Below are 15,674 nucleotides of genomic sequence, written 5' to 3'. Positions count from 1 at the left end.
AGGTTGATGAATATAGTTTCTTTTTCTTCTTTTTGTTCAAGCAAATGTAGTGACGAGAACTATTAAGATTGTTTTTGTGTAGTGTTCTTTTCTTTTGGATGGCATGCTGAACAACAACAATAGGCTGTTATAAAAGGCCATTTTTTTGCTGCGAAGCATACTCACTAGTTTTGATAAGGCAGACAGGCCTGGAGGGCGTTGGGTGCGCTCCTATTATTTTTTACTTGGCCCATCTTTATTGTCTGTGGTTTATTGTTTGTGATAGTTTGGTCAAGGCGTTGAGTAAAAGGGAGAAGACATATTAAAAAGTAGTCATGTAGCCGAAACTGTAGGCAAACTGAAAAAAAGGCCTGATTTACATGGAAACCGATTAGTGTAGTCCGTCCGTTAGCCGCCTGGCTATGGCTAGGCTTATTGGCTGTCAGGCGGTGGTTGGTCCCAAGTGCGAATCTGCCTTTTCGTCTCTCTACTAGGCTTGTTGTGTCCGTCGTCGGGACGCTTGGGGGCTATGGGGCCGCTGCCGACGAAGTTGATGACCCACTGCCGGACACAGCGAGTCTTCTCGAGCTGTGGGTGGGTTGTGGACCTGGCCTGGAGATCCGCAGCAGAGTAGTGGCCCGAGATTTGGGCCGGTTGGTGTGTAGGGAGAGAGGCGTTAGAGTGGCGATAGAGCAGGTTAACTGATGTGTCTCCGCCCTTCACATTCTGGCCAAAGACTTTGTTGGCAAAGCTGGCCAGAAGCACGTTTTGGAGCAGGATGATGTCCTGACGTTGCAGAGCTAGGAGTGTGGCTAGGTTCGAGCTTTGGACTGGTCTGGACAGGCCGGATTGTGTGGCTAGGGGCAGCCAAAAGGACACAGAAAAGCCAGCACGTGTATTGTCACCGACGAGAAGTTCGACTAGCTGTAGACGGCTGCCCCAGCGTGTGGTGATGGTGCGTGGGGCCGAGATGGAGATTATGCCAACAATTAAATTGACGAGAACTGGGTTTTGTCGGAGTGGGAAGGGAGATCGGGACTCCTGTTGTTGGATTTTGGCTAGCTGGGCGGAAGATGGGAGGTCCTTGAGGTTGCTCAGGGGCCGACTGGCACCTGGAAGAAATGTTTGTAGACTGGGTGTTGGAGAGTGTGACGGCAAGATGGTCGACATGGATATAGTGGTGTCAATGTCGGAATCAGCCTCAAGAGAGAAATATGTAGAGATGTTGGCCGGCGTGGCTGGCGGGTGACATGTCACGTGATTTTGCAGCGGAGGTTCGGCAACGGAGGTACTAGTCACATCCGCATCGTCATCCAGCACCGAGTATAAGAGAATGGATTCTTCGTAGAACTGCAAAAGGGGATTGAGGCTAGGAGGCTTATTGGTATTTCCAGGTATATCTTCGGCCAGATCTGGGATCGCACTGTTGCTGTCGTCCAATATACAAGACCAAGACTGGTTTAGTAACGTGGTTAGGCCATCGCCACCTTTTGGCGTTGAATGAGTAGGTGATGGGGAGATCCTGGTGCTGCCCTGAGGCGAGTCAGCGCTAGAGGCCTGTAGTAGGTCCAGGTTCAAGAAGTCTGTCGCACGGGAGGCCTGGGAGAAGCTCGTGGACAGATAGCTGTGCGGGCGTGAGAGGACTCTCCAGGGAGCTGGTTCTTTTGATCGGTGGTCGGTATGTGTATGGGTGCTTGAGACTTCTGGACGGATAGGAAGGCTCTTATCTATGCGGGCGTAGCAGGGCTCAAAACAAGGCAGGAGAGAGGAGAAAGGGCTAGTCGCGATCTTGACGGCATGGGCCCCAGTTCGGGCTTCATTATGGGCTCCTGTAGAAGTCTCGCTGGAGGTCCCAGGAGTCGTTTCAGCCTCAAGCAACGCAGCCGGCAACGGGGCTCCAGTTAAGAGAATGATGCGTGTCATAGCAACAGGAATAGGGCATGTTTATAGAAGGCCTCGTGCAAGCAAGCGAAAGGGGGAAGCGCCGGCCATTCGGCCGCTTTGCCTGAAGGAACCTAGAAAACGCAGCTTCTTTTTTTTCCGAAAGAGACTTTGGATGGTGGGATTTTCTCTGGATTTTGTATGGAGGTTTCCAAGGTTGGATGTATCTTCTGCGGTTCTTTTTTGCGATTAAGATGAAGAGAAAACTGGTGTTTCATAGAGAAAAATTAGCTGTACAGCCACACCACAGCTTGTGGCTCCTCGATATGACGTTGTACGGACCAGAAATTTCACTGCACCATAGTCGGGATGTGGCTGAGACTTCCGAGGTTCTGGTGCCCGATGAAGGTGACGGGTTATAGGTCAAGACTTATGGAGGGACTCATGGGCTCATGAGGGAGAGGATGGATGATGATATAGGCAACAGGAGTTGCTCCACACTGCTGAAATATACATGGGTCGCCCCCCTAGAGCTAGACGGGCTTACCCCCTGTACCCACTACTGGATGCCCTATCTACGCCCTGGAGGCACTGAGAAATGACTTTTCCCCTTTCCTGTTACACGAATATCTGACCTCCATCGACTTCGCAAGCCCCCCTTTTGCGCCTCTACATATAGGGCTTTTAATTTTACGCAAACCACACTGCAATTTCTTTGCATAGCAGTGCATGCCATCGCCGCTGCGTGGCACTTGTACAAGTGCGCTAGTTCGCGTCTAGCAAAAAAACAAAATCTTTGATCAGGCCCAATTGGCTTATTCCTAGCAGCAGTACCACCATGATCCTCACGCCCACCACTTGCCACCCGACCCCGAAAACACTACTCCCGCGGAGCCTCTTCAGCATGAGTAGAGCCCCTACAAAATGCGTATGATGCTGCCCATCGGGATTTTCCCCTCTAGGCTTCCACTAAGGGGATTGCTTCGGATGATGCTAATGAGGGCAAACTGGGCTACGTACTGCAGCGATTAGTCACTATGATTAGCCGTCGTGTAACAAGGGCTGTACAGGCGCGAGACCCACTCCTCGAACGGCACCAGCTGTATGAGACATGCTGTAGGCTCTGTGCAAGCAGCATGCCGAGAGCGAGTGGGTAAGGATGACTAGACAAGGGATGGTGGGATGCCGCCTAAGCTTAAATTGTCGACATCCAGTCGAATTAGGGGCTGTTCGATGTGCATGTAGATAACGTCAGGACTGTATAATTGTGCAGTTTGAGATTTTAGAGGAGGGAGCTCCATGGACTGGCTGGCGGGAGAAGGCGACTAGAACTCGTGTATTTTCTACTTGTTCTTACAGCATGGGTCCCACGGAAGGGGGCACATCGGATCAAAAAGGTGATGCCGTATAACTTGGGTTGATAGAGTGTGAATAGAAGGAGAGCTTTGCCGGCTCGGTTATTAGGCATGTGGTTAAGAATGATACTGCTTCCTAGGTAGTTGCCCCAATTTTTGCATTTGAGCTTTTAGGGAAATTGCCTTTTTGGTGAGCGCAGATCTTTTCAGCCACATGACCGCCACGCGGGCTTTTCCTCGGTTCAAAGTAGAACTTCGGTGCTCTTGAAAGCCAGCATTTTGAGACAGACGCCAAATGGAGAGTTGGGCGCTTTCGTGTGCGGGTGCGGCAGATCGTCTAATCAACAAGCATCTTCCTGGCTCCCGTCGTCCGGATCAGCCCCGACTTCCCGATCGGGAGATTCGGCAGAAAGCCATCAGCCAGCTTGCGGCAGGTTGACTGGGAGCAGTAGCTCGTGGGCATAAGTAAGAGGCTGTCTTCCCGAAAGCGACCTGGCTTTTGTTGTCTTCTCCCTCTACACGAGCATTGCTTGTACCTCTGAGCTGCAGCCCTCCGCTTTTTTTTTCACTTTTGCTTCGCAGCACTTTTTCCTTGTTTTTTCCACAATCGGTCTTCTAGTTAACTGCGGAAATACTGCTACTAAGCAACTTGCGTCACGCTGATGTCATAATGATTCGAGAAATTACTTGCTCAGTCCGTTATTGGCGTCATCGCCACTGTCCTATTGGTGTTTGCCTTTATGTATTCCATCTAATCCACTCTGCGGGCACACTGCCGGACCTTGCTTTTGTTCTGCGAATCAACGGCAGATGTTGCGGTTGATCTATCGTTAACGCCTGCTATCGGGTAGTAGCTACCTTGACTACTTTTCCCACTTTTGATTGAAGATTTTCAATTCCTTTTCTTCTCGGTCTTGTCTCTGTGATGTCTCTTCCCGGAGCTGCCTTCATCTATAACTATAGGTTCCATCCTAACAGGTAATTCTCTCCATATTCTGAGCTTCCATGTTACACGGAGGTTTAAAAGTGGATCATTCCGGCTCTGTGTAACTCCGATCATCAACTTCTTAGCAAACCACTATGTGTCTACTAACATTACATAGGAAATACTGCTTCGATATACTACTACAGTCTGCCAATGTACTAAGTCACATGCTGTTATACAATAGGCTCTGCACCATGCCCCTTTACGTGACTTCTTCCTGGGCCGCACGGGCTCAAAAAAGCGGACCACGCCCTGCCTTCCGTGTAACCACTACGTCTTTGTCATCCTCATCTCCCATCCTTCCTTGATCCGAGCTAACTCAGCCCTGCATCCTCTCTTTTTAGCGGCCATTTCATCAGTTTCATAATCACCTGTTCACCCCTGTCGCCATGACACCACGCTCATGTTCAACTTGGACGCGTGCGTTGTTTCATTCGACATCCTCAAACAATAGCTCGTGATAGGAACCCACGACAAGGTTATTTTCGGACAAGCCTCCTCGAAAAGTTGGGATGTAAGGGTGCTGCTAATTATAGGCTTCTACTGTACTATGCTTCAAAGAAAAACTGCGGTCGGTAAAAGAACGCACTAGCTTTGTTCACTATATGACGGCATAAAAGGTTATGTCACAGAAGCTTTCTTGATTGTCTACAAGGCTTTGCGCCGTTGTGTCGAGTGGGGAATGTTTTGTAGTTGGGGGTTCCGGCACAAGCACTGGTGGAGGTATTCCCTTGTTTTCTTATTTATTCGCCGTTCCCAACTCATTGACTGCCTGTTTACACAGCCAGCTTAGCTTGAACCTTTGCTCTTTTCTGCCACCTTGTATTTACATTCATTTTCCCATGTTTTGCTGCTATGGAAGAACTCCACAAATCTTCTGAGCAGCTCCTGCAACCACAAGCACAATCGCAATCGCAATCGCAATCGCAACCACGCTCGTTTCCCCCACACCAATATTCACGCACATCGCGACCCTCACATCGCCGCCAATGGCTTCCCCGCTTCTGGCCATCATTTCCGTGGGTGGCCATATTATTCATGTACCTTTCGTTTATAGGTGCGCACACGGCTAGAATTAAAGTGTGTTTTCTGTCCTAGCACTAACAACAAGCACGGCTCGCAGCATGTATTATTACGGCCGCTTTTCTTTATAGATTTGTCAATGGCGTTGCAGTTAGCGACTGGCCGTACCCCAAAGCCCAACCGCCTACTATTGTCTCCCTGATTTCGGCAGCGGGCAATCACTGTCTTCGTGTGGCCATTGCAGAGGCTGTTGCAGTGTTTTTTTGGAAGCGAGCATTCCAGCCGTTCCCCGTGAGTGCATCCATTCCTGGGTGTGCTATTCAGTACCTACCAAGAAATAACCATTAACTCTTTGTTGTCTTGTGCTCTAGCTTGCCAACGTACATCATTACTGGGTAGCAGGACAGGGTATTTACTGCGCGCTTCAAAGCATCCTCAAAGTCACTGGCTTTGCCATTTGTAAGGCATAATTAGAAATCCCGTAGCCTTGAACCATCTAGCCTACAAGCGCGTTGTACTAACTCAAGTTTCCCTTCTCTCTAGTATCCATCATCATCCACACTAGCACTCTTGCGCGCGATCCATGCTTTCAAAACTCTATCCGAATTAGCGAGAAGCTACACCATGCCAATGGTACAATCAGTGTCCCTGCTTCCTCGTCTCTCGACAACTACTTTGCCGGGACCATGATGGGAAGAGCCCAGAATGTCATGATTTCGGGCAATTTCAGCCAAGTGTTGACTGAGTATCAGCAGAGATCGCCAATCACAATCAACAGTGACTGTCCGAACTGCACATTCTCAGTAAAGGTAGAATTATACCGTGTGCGTTGTACTCTAGGTATAGTACGCTAACGCTATAGCAGGCCTTTGGCTTTAATACCGAGTGCACAACCACGACACTGCCATACAATGTCTCGAGCTACATCACCACGGGCGAAAAGATGGCTGAGGGCCTAGACCTCTTAAATGTTGACGTTAGATCCATGACCTATTCCGGTACGAACGAGGGTTACCTCAACGTCACCGTCAGCCGGCGGCCATCTCTAGATTGTACGGGTGATATGGTCGTGCAAACATGCTTCCTGTACCCCGCTACTATGAAATATAATCTACAAACCGACGCCGGGGCGGTAGTCTTTCGAAATAGCTCATGGGAGAGTGATGAGTTCATTGCCAACACGTCAGTGCAATATCTTTTCTCACAGACGAACCCAAGTACTGACATTCCTCATGCTACAGGACGATGGCTAGCCCTATGGGTGGTCTAGATGGCAATCTTGCTGCGTTTCAAGACTTTGCATACACCTTATTTCATTCAGAAGCTAATTTGCGGTGGGTGGGTGCTCGTGGTTGGGACTACTCCCATACGGGGCTTGTCGCGAGTACATATATCATTCCACCAACGGCCGATTGTGGACCAGCCTTCAAAGACCCAATGGACGGTATTATTAATGGCTTTCGCGAAATATCTCTACGCACCAGCCTTCGCCAGGCTATTGCGACAACATCGGAGGTGCAGTTCGTCAATTACACGTCGTTCACACAAAGAGCCGTGTACCAGGTTGAGTATCAATGGGTGATTGGGGGGTTTGTTGTTAGTTTTGTTGGTTTCGCAGGCGTTATGGTCTGTCTATGGGGCTTCTGGGTTGTTGGCCGCCAGGTATCTATGAGCCCGCTGGAGATTGCGCGTGACTTTGCGTATATTGGCGAGACACAACTGCGGCATTTTCCACCTTCTAAAAGCGGCCCAGACATGGCTCATGAGAAGGCTGATCGGCTCATGGTACAATGGGCAGTGGATGAAGCGAATAACTACGAACTAGCGTTTGTTGAGAGCACTCCACTAGTAAGAGAGCTGAAGAAGGGCGATTTTTACAATGTGGCGGAGGAGTGGCCAAGACTGCGAGCAAGCTGGTCATGGAGATAGACGGGAGGGAACTAACTAGACATACTTGACGAGTACGTGAGTACTGTAATGCGACATGAACTAACTATATAACCTGGGCTTGCCAGTTGAAGCTAAAAGAAATGAATTGATAAAAAGCTTGTGTCCTAGGATAGACTAATTATTGGCGCTCATGTAAACCGACGCCAAAAAACACACGCAGCAATAGAAAGATATACTCAACCATAGACACTTTCCACAGGGGCTTCTCTCTCTCAATCAGAGTCGAGGCTTTGTATTTCGGTTCGTCGGACATCTAGTCCTCGAACTTGATACCACCACGTGAGTTGGTATCAATTACACCGGCACGATACGAGCCACGCTTCATCTTGTTCTTCTGCTTGGTGAAGCCAGCGCCACGCGTCACAGCAAGGGTATCGAACATGCTCTTGTCGTACTGACTGGGCTCATACTTTTTGGCGAACTTTTCCTCGACCTTGATGTCACGTGACACACGTGAGAATGGTAGCTTGTTCTTGGCTTCTTCCTGGCGGGCACGCCAGGCCGCAGACGGATCGGGAGGCAGAGGTGCAGCAGGGGGCGAGACCTTTTGCAGGGTGACAGAGGAAGCAGCAGATGTAGAGGAGGACGTTCTGCCTTTCTTGGAGGCGCTTTTAGAGGTTTTTTTGGCGGTGCTAGAGTCGGAGTCGGAGCTAGATGAGGATGAGGATGAAGAGGAGTCCGAGTCCGAGTCGGAATCAGGAAGTTTAGTGTTGACGGCTTTTTCGTTGACCTCAGAGTCAGAGCTGTCGCTATCGCTGTCGGAATCAGATGAGGAGTCGGAACTGGATGAGGAGCTGTCGCTGCTGCTGCTGCTGCTGCTGCTGCTGGAGTCAGAGCTGTCAGATGAACTGGAATCAGAGTCCGAATCGGAGCTGGAATCGGAGCTGGAATCAGAGCTAGACGAAGACGAAGACGAAGACGAATCGGACGACTCAGAAGACGACGACTCGGAGCTAGATGCAGTCTTCTTGGTAACCTTAGCCTTTTTGGCTGCAGGCTGCTCAGTCTTGCTCTTCTTCTTCTTCTTCTTTTTCTTTTCGTCTTCCGATGAGCTCGACTCAGATGACTCGGACGACTCGGACGATTCAGACTTGGACTCAGACTCAGGCTCTGAGCTAGGCGCCTTACGCTTCAGTGATTTTGCGGGTGCAGTCTCAGCCTTTGACTTGCCTGACTTGGGGGCTGGGGTCTCCATCTCATCGTCGCTGTCGCTCTCGTCACTCGATTCCGAGTCGCTAGATTCATCATCAGCAACATCACCCATCTCGATGTCATCGCTAGTTCCAGAGACATTGTCGGCGGGTTTGGACTGTGTCGCCGCCCAGCTCTCATACACGGCCTCTAGGGTCTGGCTCTTCGGTACACTAGCCCCAGTAGCGGCCCAGCCAGCTGATTTGCGCTTCTTATTAAACCCTTTGTAGGCATCAGCAAAGCCATGAGCATCTAGGAAGCTTCCAACAAGATCCAGAAGCTGAGCAGGCGGTACGCTAGCCTTGGGTGTGGTTGCCTTGGTGGTCTTCTTATCGGTCTTGGCCATGGTGGTGTGGGGAAGGGTCTCGGTAGTTATGGCGGTGGTAGTAGACTTATTAGCGGCGTTGTTGGTGAATAGCCACGCAGGAGGTCCGGACATGGGCGAGATTATCGCTGCGAAAATGCGACAGAGGATAAAGGAAGTAGGCGACGGGAATAGCAAGCGGCGCAAATCAAATCGGCCTCGACTGAAGGACGAATTCAAGAAAAGCCACGGGCCAGGGTTCTATGGGATAAAAAAAAAAGTTTCTTATCTTATCGATTGACTACTGAGTCAGCAACTCCGCTAGACCACACCCACTATACTCTAGAAGCCAACCTTATGACGGGCCCTACAAACTCGTTTACGCGATCACGATTCCCCCTAGACGCGACGGTTTCTATGGTTATGCAGTGTGGCTGCATCAAACCTGCATGTATTGCAACGCTGTGAGATTTGGCCTGCTAACTAACAAAGCCGCCCCCAGCTACTAGTGGCCGTGTCTTAGCTTTCCCCTTGTGGTAGACCCCTTACATTGTGGCTACCCTCCCTCCTATCCTCCTCCGAAGCTGCCGTCTTGCCTCGAGTTCAGCACACAAACCTACCAGCGCCCGCTCTATCGCCGTTCTGCACAGACCGATGTAAGCCCCCATGTAAGCCAGCGCAAGCAACGGACCCCTGCTTTGATTCCCAACCCAAGTCTATACAAACTTTCTCTTTCTGTCTGTCTTTTCTCTGCTACAAGTCTCAGCCTCATTGCGCTAGCCAACCAACAGCGCTCTTTGCATTTGTTGACTCTTTTCTTCTTTCTGCCTGGGCAAAGACTCGGAAACAAAATCTAAAACAGGCGCCGGTAAATCCTTGGGGCCTTCTGTTCATCAACAAAACAAATAGCCAGCCCAGCCCAATCTTAGCCTAACAACAAGCACAGCCCGGCCTTGTCCTGTCTGTCTTTCTTCCGAACACCATGAACGCTACCAAACGCAAGTTCAATGCTCTGATCCAGGGAATGGGCAATCGGTCGTCTCCGTCTACACCAAGCCGCCATCTCGACTCTGAACATCCGCAAAAATCACCACACTCGCTACTTGCTTCGCCTTCTGCGCGCAAAACTATCAACGCTAACAGCCACACTACTGCAATGCCGCCATCTGATTCCTTGCTGACGCCCGATGACAGCTCCAAGCGTCGTCGCCTCGGCCCCAACGACGTCACCATCATTACCTCGGCGCCTGGCTCAACCACCAAGATATCGGGAATCTCGCTACGCAAATGGGGCTCTAGCGCCTCCAAGTCCACCATGCGGCCGTCGTCCGTCGTCGCCCCTGTCACCAAGGTCACTAACCTCACACCACCAATGTCGGCCGCAAAATACTGTCCGTCGGACCGTAACGAGTTGATCAAGCGACTCACCACATTCCAAGAAATTTCAGACTGGACGCCCAAACCCGATCGTGTCAGCGAGATCGAGTGGGCAAAACGGGGCTGGGCTTGTCAGGGAAAAGAGCGTGTGCGCTGCACCTTGTGTCATAAGGAGCTTGTGGTGCGGTTTAACACGAAGGAGGTTGACGGCAAGGAAGTGCCCGTCTTGATGCCATCTGAGATAGGTAAGGCGATTTGCGATGTTGTGATACTGCCGCATTAAAATGACTGAACGCCTGCTAACATTCCGTGTAGAAGATGCACTAGTCGACAAGTATTGCCAACTTATGGTCGATGCACACCAAGATAACTGTCTCTGGCGCCAGTCTGGTTGCGAGGGTAGGTGTCTATCTCTTCTCTTTTGCTTTCATTGCCTCCGTCATGCGTTCTAACCATTCGCTTGTAGATTCCCTCCTCCGCATATCCTTCTCAAACTCACTCGCAAACTTCGAGGCCCTGCGTCTCCGCTACGATGAACTCTGCGCACGTTCGGACTCTCTCCCCTACGACTTCAACCTACGACTCCCCGAAGGCCTTGACCTCGATGTTGTGCTATCACAGCTACCCCGTGACTTTTTCTCCAAGCCCGCACCACCCCCCAAGACTTCAGATCCCAAAACCCCTAACCGAGTCGCCCTGGCCCTAGCCATCATGGGGTGGCAGGGCCTGACTAACCCCCGCATTGGCGCCATCCCGAACTCTGCATCTTGCCACACCTGTCTGCGCCGTTTAGGTTTATGGATGTTCAAAAGCAAAGAGCTGGCACCCGACGGCTCTATTGCTGTACCGGCCGCCATGGACTACCTTGACCCAGCTCGCGAACATCGCTTCTTCTGCCCGTGGAAAAACCCGCAAACCCAAAGGCTCGCCACGGCACGATCGAAGCCAGGCACCGACCTGACAGCCTGGAAAGCCCTTGTGCAGTCTATACGCAATGAGGCTTACCTACGTGAGCGCCTCAACGATGATTCCAAGAGCAAAGTCAACCGCATGCGCTCGCGCTCTGAGCTGCCATCTACCCCCACTAAAGGCGGTCGCCCCGCCCTGCCTGTGACACCAGGATCGGGTGCCGCGAATGGCTCGCTCCTACTCACGCCCGGGACACCAGCGACCAACGGCGGTGACGAGGCTGCACGCGATTCAAAGGACAAGGAGCGTTGGGCTCGGCTACGCCGCGTCAAGAGTCTGTTTGACACCAAGTCGTCTCGTAAAAAGAAGGCAAACTCAAGGCCTGGGACGGCAACCTCGAGGCCAGACACGGCCGTGTCAATATTCAGCAAAGTGAGTCGGACAAGCAAAGCAGATAGATGAGACGCAACTACAGAGCATAACGGGGGTAGTCCACGGAATTAGGCCATGGGAGGCTAGAGAACGGACATAATATAATCATAGAGTCAAACCATGTAACCATAGTAAATACGACGTGCTTATCCTTATCAGTCCTTATCAGTTGCGGCTAGCCGCCAATAGCAATCATTGCACTAGATAGCTGTGCCCCCACTTTATTAGACGCCTCTACGCCTTCAAGCTTTCATCGCTCGTCTTGTTTATTTTGATGACCATCTAGTCTCTGGTTTCGCTCACACATACAACGCCAGCCCCGCCCTCCCCTTTCTCGCCCGCCCTAGGCTTTTCCCGCTCTTTTTTGGACGATTTTTTCGGCGTCTATTCATAGGCGCTTTGTCCGTGTGGCTATCCGTCTACCTTACGACGCTATTAACAGGGGCTGCCCCTCACCTTTCACCTTGGAAACACGGCCCTTGCACCTCCACATTTCGAGGCGAGGTGACGTAGGAACTCCAGCGTGTGTCATCTTGGAAAGCATTTCAGTCGCTGGCACCTGCTGTGCTTTGCTCTTGCCTGCGCAACGACCACAAAGACGCTCCGCTCCGCTCTGTCCGTCCTTGTCGCCTTGTCACTTTGTGTGGTCTTCCCGCCAACGCTTCACTCTTGACGTTATCTCAAATAGCTTTCTGTATCATGCCTGTACGTCTACCCCTCCTTCTCTTCTTACCAAAGCCTTACAAACGCCCTGCAAATCCAAATCACTCACAGCGTCTCGTTTTCCATTTCTTCTTCCGCTTAGAAGCCATATACTGCTGTCACCGTTGCTGTCGAAACGCAAACAGGCGAGAGCTTTGCAGTCGATGACTTTAGTTGTATTCCCAATCTCGTCGAGCTAGTGTCTCTGCAGCAAAGCGGGCCAGAAGAAGCAGCCCGGGCTATCCGCAAAAAGCTCAAGTACGGCAATGTGCACCGCCAGCTGCGTGCCCTGGTCATTCTAGATGGTCTGATCCAGAACGCCGGCCCGCGTTTCCAACGCACTTTCGCCAACGAGCCGCTACTTGAGCGGTTGCGCGTGTGTGCTACATCGCCACACTCAGATCCTGAGGTGCGCAAGAAGTGCGACGAGCTCTTTCGCGGCTGGGTTCAGTATAAGAATATCGCTGGTATGAGCGGTATTGCGTCGCTAGTCAACGTGAGTTTTTCTTGACGTGCTTCATTCTTCGTGCACTACACCACGTCTTACGCAGCTAACCGCAAGTCCCCCAACTCATAGCAACTCCCCCGCCGCAAAGTAGTGGTCACCCGAGATGTCTCCAAAGCAGTCCGCGAAACCGAAAATCCCTTTGACGACGACGAAGACACTGATGCCGAAACAAGCAAACCCGGCCAGGCTGCTGGGTCTACACACCGACCCTCAGCGTCAACCGAGTGGCCAGCTGGGTCTTCGCCCTCAGCCTCAGCCTCAGCCTCAACCTCTAGCACCGGCCACCAGTCATTCGGCCATGCCAAGTCTTCGTCCGGATTCTGGTCGTCGCGCAAAAAGGACAAAGAAAAGGAGAAAGAAAAGCGCAAGAGCAGCAAGGACAAGTTGCGTGCACCCATCAATCTGCAGACCGAGCGGCCGCGCATCAAAGCGACCATTGCAGACTCGAGTCTAGCTGCTACAAACCTTCTTAATTCTATGCAGGTCGTCAACAGAGAGACGGAGCGCATTTCCGAGAACCAAGTCTGCGTTCAGCGCTTCGAGGAGTGCAAGACGCTGCGTCGGCAGGTCCTACGATACGTATGTATTTGTTCCATGTGTCCCAATACCCTCGTACTGACTGTGTCATAGATTCATAACATCCATAGCGAAGAATTTCTTGGTGGCCTTCTACACGCTAATGATGAGCTTATCAATGCCTTGATTACCTTTGAGCAGCTCGACCGCTCTATTAACGCAGACAGCGACTCAGATGATGATCTCGCAGCTCAGGCCCATATGTATCGCAGTATGTAACCCCTATTTACTCCTATCTGCCACCTATGGCTCTCTTACTTTGTCTTCTTCTGCAGGCCACTGCTTGCCAGCCTCTACTAACCCCTATTCCCTTTGCCTTTCTAGTGGCCCAACTCCGTACTAACGAAACTGGTAATTCTACCTCGGGAGCCACATCTTCGCCGTCTCCCGATATGGCTGGCTTGTCTCTTGAAAACTCCACAACGCCCTCTTCACCACCATCCACCAGTGCCCCATCCAGCCGCCGTGGCTCTCGAGCCCCTCCGCCCCGGCCTCCAGCTGCTTCAAAACCGTCGCGTAACACTGGAATGGCACAAAACACTCAGCAGCAGCAGCAGAAGCAGCCACTAGCGTCAGTCATGGCACTAAGAAAGCCAGAACAGCTTGAGGATGAGAATGATCCATTTGCAGATTCAAATGTGATTAATTAGGGGGTAGAGATGCAGGTGAAGGGGCAGTTGCAGGTGCAGGTGCAGGTGCAGATGTAGGTGGGTGTATACGGGCCATCACGGTACGAGGTGAGAGCTTTGTTATAGCTACATTTGTCTTTCATAGGCATGGATAGGTAGACGGAGCTGGTCTAACTACCCCTGCAAGCTGCTGGTGTGATTGAAAATTCTAGGGCTTTAGCATTGAGTAGCCCGGCTTTGGCCACTTACTCCAGAGAGACGGACAATGATACAGTCAGCCAACCCATCTTGTTCTGTAACCACCCCAACTCAACTCCATTCAGGCTGCCTTCGGGCTGTCTCTGATATAGGCTTAATTTGATTGGTGCCCTTACTCCTGCTCCTACACTTGCCTGCTCTTATCTCTCTTTGCTAGGCCTGGCTTGACTTCGGATCATCCGTTTCTAGCGACGCAGGAGGTGTTGCGGCTTGCCTTTTTCTTTCCTTTTTGCTCTCCGGTATCCCTCTTCTCAATCTAGTCTTAGGTCTGCAGTACAACCAGACAGTCAACTCTGCTAGCCTTCTTTCCTCCTTCTAGTTGACTTCCTTTTTATCGTCCATGGGTCAGTGGCCTTGTTTTCCGGTATCAAGGTGGCCCCAGCGTCTTGCAAGCATGGTGTAGACAGAAAGAGAGAAATAGAGGAAGAAGAAAGCACGGTGCTATAGATGGCCCGTCCCCCTTTTCTTCTTACTCTCCTCTGGTCTTCTTTTTCTCGTCACCATCCACAGGCAATCAGCTGAATGCTCTTGCATTCTTGGTATCCAAGTCTCATTGGCTGCTTTGCTTCATCCGTGGTGGGGCAGTTAGGCGTTAGCCCCCAGTGAGTCTAGGTTCAAGCCTTTCTCTTCCTCTCTACACCTTCTCATATCTCTTTCTCTGTCTCTCCATCCCTCCTGGGCTTCTCTTGTGCTTCTTTTTTAGGCAGAGCTTAACAAATCCGGGGGGGGGGGGGCAGTAGTGGAAACCTTGACAGGCATCGACTAGTGAGTCTGCTATTCGGTGTTTCTAGAAATGGATGCCTTGTAATGTTTATGATGCTGTTTTATGCAGACCTCTGTGTATATCACTCTATCCTTGTACTTGTTCTCTCCTGTGGCGGAATTATCTCTCACCGTTGACTGTTAACCCTGCTGCTTACCATGTTGAGCCAGGATGTTACGTTGTGTGCACAGCTCAGTGGCGTATTCCATTCCTCTTCTCCAACCACACCACAGGACAGGACAGGACAGGCTCAGTCAGGAAAGCATTTCCAAAAAAGAATAAAAAAAAAAAAAGAAAAAAAAACAAGCATTCGTTGTTGTTTGATTTAGCTGTTATGGCTGCTAGGCTTTGTTGTTTTATGCCTTGTGTGTCGTTGGTACGGTGCACAGCACACGGCCCTGACACTGTGTTGTTTTTGCATAAACTAGAAAAGGGCAGTTGCATTATCTTCTATCTTGTTTGTTCTGGTTGTTTGGGAAAATGGAACCTGCCAGTTTTAACTTCGTTCTTTCCGAACTTTCAATTAAAATGGGCAATTGTAGTCTACAGGGAATCCTTCAGATCCTTTACATGCGAACTTATGTTCTCGAGTCCTCCAGGTTCCTTCCTGCTCTTAACGTTGTAGTATTAAGGGCCTCGTTAAGGTCCTATTGTGTTGAGGGACATAGTGTAGTAGTTATGTATCTTTCTTATGACTTGTGCTGCCAAACAAGACCACCTCCTAGCTATTCGATTGGCCGAAGGACTAAGGCAAGGGCTTGTTGATGACAAGCCTGTTCTGTTTTCTTTCCAACTACTGCCGATGTAACCCAAAGACGTCCTTGGGTTTAGCAGTGTGCAACCAACTTGCGC

At 50.7% G+C, this 15,674-nt stretch overlaps 4 protein-coding genes across 4 annotated transcripts; 2 read left to right on the top strand and 2 right to left on the bottom strand.

The window, feature by feature from the left end:
• Positions 1-411: 411 nt before the first annotated feature.
• HOO65_040746 (uncharacterized protein) lies at positions 412-1,902 on the bottom strand (the record flags this gene model as incomplete). Its single annotated transcript, XM_071000727.1, has 1 exon — positions 412-1,902. The coding sequence occupies one exon, from the start codon at positions 1,900-1,902 to the stop codon at positions 412-414; it is 1,491 nt and encodes a 496-aa protein (XP_070859589.1).
• A 3,287-nt stretch (positions 1,903-5,189) lies between these two features.
• HOO65_040745 (uncharacterized protein) lies at positions 5,190-7,152 on the top strand (the record flags this gene model as incomplete). Its single annotated transcript, XM_071002699.1, has 6 exons — positions 5,190-5,257; positions 5,355-5,514; positions 5,595-5,682; positions 5,767-6,032; positions 6,089-6,405; positions 6,465-7,152. 6 exons carry the CDS (start codon positions 5,190-5,192, stop codon positions 7,150-7,152), a joined length of 1,587 nt encoding a protein of 528 aa, XP_070859588.1.
• Positions 7,153-7,426: 274 nt separating this feature from the next.
• On the bottom strand, positions 7,427-8,710 carry HOO65_040744 (putative srp40-c-like protein; the record flags this gene model as incomplete). Its single annotated transcript, XM_071000726.1, has 1 exon — positions 7,427-8,710. The coding sequence occupies one exon, from the start codon at positions 8,708-8,710 to the stop codon at positions 7,427-7,429; it is 1,284 nt and encodes a 427-aa protein (XP_070859587.1).
• Positions 8,711-9,650: 940 nt separating this feature from the next.
• HOO65_040743 (Protein lsb5) lies at positions 9,651-13,822 on the top strand (the record flags this gene model as incomplete). The annotated part of the gene is made up of 8 exons (XM_071002498.1): positions 9,651-10,290; positions 10,361-10,444; positions 10,512-11,386; positions 11,936-12,091; positions 12,300-12,584; positions 12,666-13,175; positions 13,227-13,383; positions 13,497-13,822. The coding sequence occupies 8 exons, from the start codon at positions 9,651-9,653 to the stop codon at positions 13,820-13,822; spliced, it is 3,033 nt and encodes a 1,010-aa protein (XP_070859586.1).
• Between the last annotated feature and the right edge of the window lie 1,852 nt (positions 13,823-15,674).

The sequence above is a fragment of the Ceratocystis lukuohia genome (genome assembly GCF_044167205.1).
Source record: "Ceratocystis lukuohia strain C4212 chromosome Unknown Supercontig4_pilon, whole genome shotgun sequence".
Lineage (NCBI taxonomy): Eukaryota > Fungi > Ascomycota > Sordariomycetes > Microascales > Ceratocystidaceae > Ceratocystis > Ceratocystis lukuohia.
Note: the sequence above shows the minus strand (reverse complement) of the source record. Positions and strands in the feature narration are given on the sequence as shown.